General features: G+C 41.0%; 1 protein-coding gene and 1 long non-coding RNA gene across 2 annotated transcripts; one reads left to right on the forward strand and one right to left on the reverse strand.

Annotated features, from left to right (window-relative positions):
- Positions 1–184: 184 nt before the first annotated feature.
- Positions 185–7,995, forward strand: LOC113033541 (putative aminopeptidase W07G4.4). The gene is made up of 16 exons (XM_026187443.2): positions 185–282; positions 1,079–1,120; positions 1,207–1,297; positions 2,004–2,152; positions 2,256–2,364; positions 2,653–2,780; positions 2,848–2,947; positions 3,131–3,206; positions 3,297–3,382; positions 4,039–4,143; positions 4,382–4,457; positions 4,534–4,652; positions 4,738–4,821; positions 6,187–6,244; positions 7,226–7,407; positions 7,498–7,995. The coding sequence occupies exons 1-16, from the start codon at positions 272–274 to the stop codon at positions 7,630–7,632; spliced, it is 1,551 nt and encodes a 516-aa protein (XP_026043228.1). The 5' UTR covers positions 185–271; the 3' UTR covers positions 7,633–7,995.
- LOC145432185 (uncharacterized) lies at positions 2,975–7,613 on the reverse strand. Its single transcript, XR_013912464.1, has 2 exons — positions 7,478–7,613; positions 2,975–4,165 (listed from the first exon to the last, which is right to left on the reverse strand). It is a non-coding gene; the product is annotated as an uncharacterized LOC145432185 (long non-coding RNA).
- Positions 7,996–8,394: the final 399 nt, after the last annotated feature.

The following is an 8,394-nucleotide window of genomic DNA, read 5'->3' on the forward strand; positions in this document are numbered from 1 at the left end:
TTAAATTTAGACATTTTCTACAACAAAACACGAAATAAATTTACAGCACATAATTTTGCTGCTTAACCACACACTGAAACCAGCCGTTTAGTGTCAAAGCTGCCTTTATTAGCCGACCCAAAAAGCACTTTACGGCTAAGCTTGTCTTTATCTTGCAGCTACGGAAGTCCCTGAAGGCAGCGTGAGTGGATCATGTGACCAATTCCTAACCGGTGTAGGAAGGATCATTTAGGCTTTTCATCCTGAAGGTAGCAGAGCAAGACGACAGAAAATGTGCACCAGGTAGTATTTACGTTTTATTTAAAATTCAAAACGGCTAATTTAACGGTTTTCTGACGTGCAGCTTTCTGCCGCATGCGCAGAATCGGATCCAATTTCAACATGTTTTGTATTTTAACCCACAAATAGCAGGCTGTGAAAATAAGATATATTTTACTGTAATATAAACTCAATGCAATAAGTCAGAGTGGTAATATAGCAAAAAGGAGGCCATATTAATCCACGTGTCTCACATAAACGCGTAGTTTTAAGTAGTCGTAAGTAGTAGTAATGATATTGCTGTGAGTGTGATTACTTGTTTTATTAAGCACGTGTTTAACTGGCTTTGCACACAGCTGCGTGATATTGAATTTATTGTTTTACGTGTTATTTATTTAGTTAAAATGTGGATAAATCCGAACCTACCATCCTGCTTGCAGATATTTATTCATATCTAGTTTTAACTTTCGGTTACTTCTTCTAAGCGTCATATGATGCCAGAAGTATCTGACTCATGTGAAATGAGTCAGTCTCGTGAGCATTTTATTCCCTGTAAAGCGCAGGTTATTTGGTCTGGAGACAGTCATTTTAGCTCAAGCAACAAGATTTCTGGCTTCAAGTTGCATGGACAACCAAAGTCTAAACGTGTTTACCGCCACAGGAAATGTATTGTGTGACACTCCTTAGCAGCTGTAGACAACACAGAACCTTGGCCCACTTTTTTTTAATCAGTAGCCTGCATTATAAAAGACTGATTGTGCAACTCTGTCTTCTGAGATATCGTGTTAGGCTCTGCTGACATTGCAGTTTCTCTCTCCAGCGTCCAGCCCATCCAATGGACGAGCGACCTCAGGAACCAGAAGTAAGTATCAGGGCCCCACTTCCTCTTTGACTGTCAGTTTTTATTCTTTTGATTTTCTTAAAAGACCGTTTGTTTCTTCTTTCTAGTTTTGATGGGATTGTTTTAGTGACCCAGAGCCATGAATCCCTGCCCTCTGAACTTGAGTCCCTGAAAGCCCCACTGCAGGACTACAGTGCTGTAAGAGTCCGACTCTCTTCTTTCGACTATATATTTGCTTGCAGTTGTGCAAAAGATGGGCATAGAAGCTGGATTAAAACAATAGGGTTAAACAAATAAGACCACATTAAAATAAACTTGAGGAGAAGTTAAAATAAGGAGAAAAAAGGTACGTGTCAGTATATTTTCATGTTTTATGTCCTTGGAGAATTGTTACAAACTTAATGAAAAAGAAAGCAAGTCATGGCTGGCTGATCTCATCGGGCAGGGCATTCCAAATCTGATGGAAAAACACTTTCACATTTAAACCTTGTCTGAAACTTTCTATAAGGGCGTCACCAAAGCAAATAAAGGGCCAAATGAAATTAAATCATCTTAAATTGAACCAAGTGATTGGTAATCACAAGATCCACAAACCAAACAATAATCTCAATTTAAGCTACATTATATTAGATTTAAACAATCACTTTATTAAATCAGCACAGTTTTAGCAGATATTCGTCATTATATCTTGTTGTCATTCCTGCTACATTAGTGTGAAAAAGCATCACACAGTCTGTTATGTTACTGTGACAGTAAGAAGTTAAGGAAGTGTGATGGATGTGAGCAGCTGCATTGAAGGACCTGAAATTGCCTGCCCTCTAAACCTCAGTGTGACAGTGACGTCCTGCAGTCATGGTACTACTACTGCCCTCTACTGATGCATTGTGCTTTGTGGTGATTCTAGGTGGACAGCGGTCTGGGGGAGGAGGTGGTGGTCATCAAGGTCCCTGGCCTTCCTGGTAACCGCTTGGTGTTTGCCTCCACCGGCCCCGTAAACCGCGACTACGATGACATCAGGCGCTTCAGTGATGCAGCAGTCAACGGGATCCAGCGGTCAGTTGAAGGCAGCTGACTTTTTTTCTTCTCCTTCTTTGACTTGAATTGCTGGTTTACTTCCATGTTTCTTACCTCATGTGGTGTCTGTTTGCCCTTTCAGTGCCTTAAAAGCTGGCATGCAGCGCCCCCTGCTGGTGTGCCCTCCACACGCAGACTACAAGAACAACACCTTGGTGGCTGCGCTCGGAGCCCTTCATGCACTCTACATGGTGAGAAAATATCTTGATTGATGGTTTACCGTTTGCCAGTAATGACAGGTTTAGTGTATAAGTGCTATCATCCATGTATGGAAATCGAAAGGTGTGTGAGGTGGACACAAGCAGCTGCAGACACTACACACAGTCACTCTAGAGACGCTGTCCGCAATCATAATGATGCTGTGGCCAAGTTTAGAAATTGTATTCAGATAGTTTCCCTGTATGGAGCCATGAATTAAAAACAAGAAAACGTATCTGTGTGCAAAAAGGACACTCATTCACCCTCTTTGTGCCCAAAAGCCTCTTGAAGTGAGAGAGAGCAACGTGAAAAAAAATGACCACAAGGTGTGTGTTCTGGGACTGTGGGCAGCGGAAGAGGCTCGGGGAACAAAGCTGGTGGAGCTGGCTAATGCTCTGGAGAATGGGAGGTGAGTCAGATACTTGAACTCATTGTCTGCACACGTTTCCTAAGCTGACCACATTTGGCCCCCTCAGACTGGCGTACCGTGACATCGGTGGATCAGACCCTGAACGTATGGCTGCTCCTCGTGTGGCTGATTACGTCCAGGAACTCTTTAAAGACAGCCCTGTGAAGGTAAGAACGAGTATTATTACATCTATATTCTGCTTTTGTTTTTTAAGAAAAATTCAGAATTTGGAATTTTTGTTGATTTTCAGTCTACAACTTTTTTTTTTTTTTTTTATTTATCTTTGGTTCTTCTGTGACAGTTTAATCCACGTTTTCTCACCTCAAACCTCTGCGTTTGTTCACCGTCAGGTTGAAGTGGTGAGCGACCTGAAGACTCTGGAGAAAGAGTATCCGTGCCTGGCTGCGGTCAACCGCTGTGCCAACAGTAAGATGCCACTGACCCACAAAGCTGTTAAGATGGGTTTTTTTTTTTTTTTAAGCTATCAAACTGATTTAATGTTTTCTTCTTTTACAGGTGTACCCCGTCACCAGGCCCGAGTCGTCAAACTGCAGTACTGCGGAGAGGGGCCGATCGAAAAGACGCTCATGTTGGTGGGAAAGGTGAGACTACACTCTTACGTGTCTGCCCTTGAACCAATTAAATCGCTTTATTTAAATATTATTCATATAACACCAGATCATTACAATAGTCAGCCCAATGTACTTCATATTATGAAGTTGAGACCCTACAAGATGATATTAAACCCAAAATGAAAACCCCCTCAAATATCATATAGTCATATAAAATATGAATGTTACACCATTTAACCTCAGAGCCCATGGCACTGACTAACTTCATGCCCACAATGAGCAGATATAAGCTTATGATCAAAAGTGTATTTATCCAGATTAAAATGTCTCTCTTACTGCATGTTCAGAGTTTAGCACCAGCTAAAACAGAGAGCTAGTTTTTTCAGTGTTACACAGATTTGCTGAACACTTAACTGCTTAAATTGGCTGTGAGTTGCCAGGTTGTGTTGACAGGTGGGCTAGAACTGTATGTAGGGTGTAGATTGTTTACTACATTACATATCCAATCTGGTAAACACCATAGAGGCGCAGATGCATATATTATTGATTCGTAACAGTGTTTGATTATTATGGGAGTTAACAGGAAGAATGGCATGCAGGAAGGTGTCAGGTAGGAAATCAGAAAGAAGTGGCGGGTATTCGTTTGTACTTAGTCAGCAAATGTGCCTCTGATGTGGCGTTTCCAGGGTATCACCTACGACACCGGTGGAGCAGACATCAAGGCTGGTGGCGTCATGGCCGGGATGCACAGGGACAAGTGTGGAGCTGCTGCTGTCGCTGGCTTCTTCCAGGTGAATAATCGCCTCTTTGCACCTGAACAATAAATACTTGGAATAAATATTCATCACTTGTGACTCGGCTATAAATCAGCTCTGCACGCTGCTGAGTCACCGTTAATAAAAACCTTATTAGATGCACAGAGGTGAATATTTCGCCTCCCTGCAGTCTTCAGAGGGCCGCTATACATACTGAGATTTGATACATTTTAAATGGGGGAGTGAAACTTTTGAAACTCCTCTTGCACTTCAGATCGTAGCCCAGCTGAAGCCACAGCACCTGAAGGTTGTTGGCGTGATGGCCATGGTGAGGAACAGCGTGGGTGCAGGTCAGTGGGCTTCCATTTGTTTTTCCACAATATTTCTGTGGAGTCTCGTCAGCTGTCATTTTTTGATTTTACTCAGATTGCTACGTGGCGGATGAGCTGGTGGTTTCCCGTGCGGGTCGTAGGGTGAGAGTGGGAAACACTGATGCCGAGGGTCGTATGGTGATGGTCGACCTGCTCTGCGAGATGAAGGAGAAGGTCGGAAAGCTCGGGAGACATCTTTAGCTGTTAGTTTTCAGTTGCATTCCTTCCCAGCGTGACCTTACCTCTGCTCTCCACACAGGCAGTAAATGAAGTTTCTCCGCAGCTGTTTACTATCGCCACTCTGACTGGTCACGCCATCAGAGCCATGGGACCCAACTACTCTGTGAGTACTGCTGAAACTCAGACAATATCTTCAAGAGCTGTGTTTTTATTCAAGAGCATGTTTAACAGTTGAAATGAACCATTTATGTAAAGCCTCAAGCAGTTATAGCTGCTCTCTCTTTAAAACAAATTTCTTTTGATTGAGTGCTCCTTGCAAACAGAAGGTTTGAACAGCAGGCTAATGGGACTTCGGTGCTCACGGCCAGAACAGCGTGCCTGAGCTGAACATACGGAGGACATCTGCTCTCACTGACTTGTAGCCTAAAGTTAAAAAATAAATAAATAATAAAACAGATTGTTTAGAGTAATCTGAAGATGGAGCTTTTGGCTTACAGGGTTTCTTATGCATACACTAACTACTTTGGCAATGTTTAAAATGAGCATGCACTATTGTAACTAATTTTTTTTATCAATACAAAACAAAAAACAGTCTGAACACATTCCTCAAACCCAACCCACCCTACCCCTAGAAAACCAGATCAAGGATATGAATATAGTCAGACATTAACACATTTACTCAATCGTGTATAAAAATATGTTGTCATGTTGTCATTCTGTCACATGCATTCAGTACACCAATACTGCTCTGTGTTAGTAATGACAGCTTCCATGCTTATACTATACAAATTATATAAATGGTTGCCAGGTAACATAAAATGTGTTGTATCTGATCTAATTTAATTCAATTCAGATTTATTTATACAGTGCCAAATCACAAAAGCAGTCGCCTCAAGATGCTTTATATTACGAGGTAAAGACCTACAGTAATAAGAAAGGAAAACAACCCTCTGTGAGGAAGCACTTGACAACAAATCCTTCCATTGAGAGAGAGTGAGCCTTCTAGCCAACAGAGATAAGAAGGCAGTCACGTTCACTTAGAGAGATATCTAATGGGGCCACCCCAAACGGTGAAATCAATGGAGATGGATGTGCTGTTTGTCCACATTTTAGAAAACAAGCCAAAACATACAACAGTGGTCAGGATCCTCCGCATCAGTCACACGATGATCAGCAGACCAATGACCACTATGTACAAGTTTAAACTGGACTACAGTTTGCCCAGTTGGGTCTGAGGTAGATTCTCCCAAATCAGTTTCCCAGTTTGTTTTTAAGATCTTCTAAACTAGTCAGGTGATGCGTATTGAGAAAAGCATGGATTTTACTCATAATCTCTTTGTAATCAAGTTGGCATTTAGAAATCTGACCTAAATTTGTTGTTGTGGTACATAAACAGTAACAGTCTGAATTCTGAGCTAAATGAAACAAAGAATCTGTGACCCCTCCTTTATGATAGGAAAAAAAAAATAAGAGCAGTGTTTTAATCATCATTGTTGTACTAAGTTAAGTTTGGAACTTTTTGATTTAGATCATCATGGATAACGGACCAGCCCATCGCAGCGGGAACGCTGCTCAGTGGCAGAAAGGTGAGAAATATTTACAATTATAGATCTACTTACCTAAGGCTTCTCCAGCTCTTTCAGCTGGAGCTGAATCATTTTGTTAACAGTTGAGTTAGTTCACCTGTTTTGCCAGGTGTACAAACCAAAACAGCCAAGACAACTTCACTGACAGAGGAAACGCCGAATAACCAGTCCTTTAGTTATTTTAACTGTACAGATGATGCTTTGAATTACTCTGTTCTGCTCATTTCAATTACAGCTAAAACCATTATTCAATGAATGGACTCCTTGATTGCTGCATATTTACTCAGATACTTTGGTTAATTGGATTTCAATATGTTTTAAAAAATGAATTATGTTTGCATCGAACTCAGTTAAGACATAACTTTAGTGCAGACTACAGATTTATGGGACCTGATTTAGGGTCTAATTAATTAGAAAAATCTTCCCAGATCTTTACACAGACTGTCTAAAACAGGGCAGCCTTTCAAAGCTTATTTATATATAAATTGAATCATGTGACCTCTTTAGAATCTATGTTTTCAACAGCTTTTAACTTTTTTTTTTTCGGTGTAACTATTATTGGAGCAAATTATAATGATATTGTCAGTGAGACCACTCCTGTTGGCCTAGCACGTTTTTGTAGTTTAGGCTTTCATAAAATTGCAGTATTACCGTTTTCCCAGCAGATGCTGCTATTGTAAGAATTGCAAATACTTGAAAAGAAGTAAAAGCACATTGCTTCATAAACCTCTTTCCACCAGTGCAGGGTCCTATCTTGTTCCTGTTTCATGCATTCAGCCCACACCACTATAAACCTGCTGATCTCATAGCTGGAACCACTGATGTTAGCTGAGGGGCAGCTGCAAGATACCACTGATAATGTCTGCTGTGACTTTCATTCTGTGAAATGACCCTACCTTCTCCTATACTAGCACAATGTTGCCTTCAGTTGGCAGAACGCTGCCTTTGATTTACACTAATACATGGCCTTCTCCCTTGCAGCCGGAGAGGTGCTGGGCGATTTGTTTGAGGTGTCTACTATCAGGCGCGAGGACTATGAGTTCCACAAGGGCCAGTCTGAGTACGAGGACATCCTGCAGTGCAACAACCTGCCGTCCTCTGCTACACCTCGAGGACATCAGACACCTGCAGCTTTCCTCATCATGGCTTCAGGACTTGACAAGGTGCTTGCTGATTTTATTCATCTGCTATTCATGTGAAATGTGTGCATTCGTGTGGAATGACCTGTGTTACCTTGTGCGTGCCCACCACAGCACGGCGTGGATTCTGAAGCCCCTCTGCCGTACTCCCACATTGACATCGCCGGGTCCAGCGGTCCTTTCCCAGGTGTACCAACAGGAGCCCCAATCGTCACCATGGCAACCAACTACATACTCTCTGATCTCTAAACAGAGAAATTTAGTCTCTGCACTTAAACCCTGCACAAATTTCTTCCCATCCAATTACAAAAGAAACACCTGCTACAGCACTTAAAAAATTAAAAATAATCTGTCCTGTTTGACATGAATTAATACCTCAGACTGCTTTTCTGTAAGACTGTTTGCTGCTTCATATCCGAATCAAGTGTCAAACCAGCCTGTCAAGTGGCCTGAATCAGTACATTCTCAGGGGTTAAATGGCCGTGCAAACGTAACATCCTTTTCTATGTGTGCCTGTATGTATGCACCAGACTTTAGATGTGATTTGTGTAATTTGTGACACCATGTGCTTGTCAAACCAAGTACTTCATCAATAAAAAGGTTTTTGAGGTCTTTGTGTTCTCTCAACGTAACTTGTTTTCTTACAAGGAGGAAGCCCCATTTTTATTGCCTTTGGACCAAGTTTAAAATAAAAAAGGAAGTGATGGATTTTTATTATTATTTTTTTTTTAAACTGGAAAATCCTAACTGATGTTCAAAATTGTTGCACTTGTAGTAAACCTATTTTTAAAAAGACTAGATACATTTAGCTAACTATTAAGCTTTGTAAAATTTTGAATAGTTAGGTGATAGCTACAGTTAATTTACACATTTAGCATGCAAAACAGTCATATTACAGTGGTCATTTTATATGACAAATACATTTTGTTGTTTATATAGAACAAGTACTTTGGATGTGAAGATTAGCTCCCACTTTGATTTAAATTCAATACTTTGTCACTGAAAAGAAGT

The sequence above is a fragment of the Astatotilapia calliptera genome, chromosome 12 (genome assembly GCF_964374335.1).
Source record: "Astatotilapia calliptera chromosome 12, fAstCal68.1, whole genome shotgun sequence".
Taxonomy (NCBI): Eukaryota; Metazoa; Chordata; class Actinopteri; order Cichliformes; family Cichlidae; genus Astatotilapia; species Astatotilapia calliptera.

Coding starts and splice junctions, on each gene's coding strand:
- LOC113033541 (XM_026187443.2), top strand. Junction 2,365..2,652: donor CCCTTCATGCACTCTACATG/GTGAGAAAATAT, acceptor TGTGCCCAAAAG/CCTCTTGAAGTGAGAGAGAG. Junction 6,245..7,225: donor CGCTGCTCAGTGGCAGAAAG/GTGAGAAATATT, acceptor TCTCCCTTGCAG/CCGGAGAGGTGCTGGGCGAT.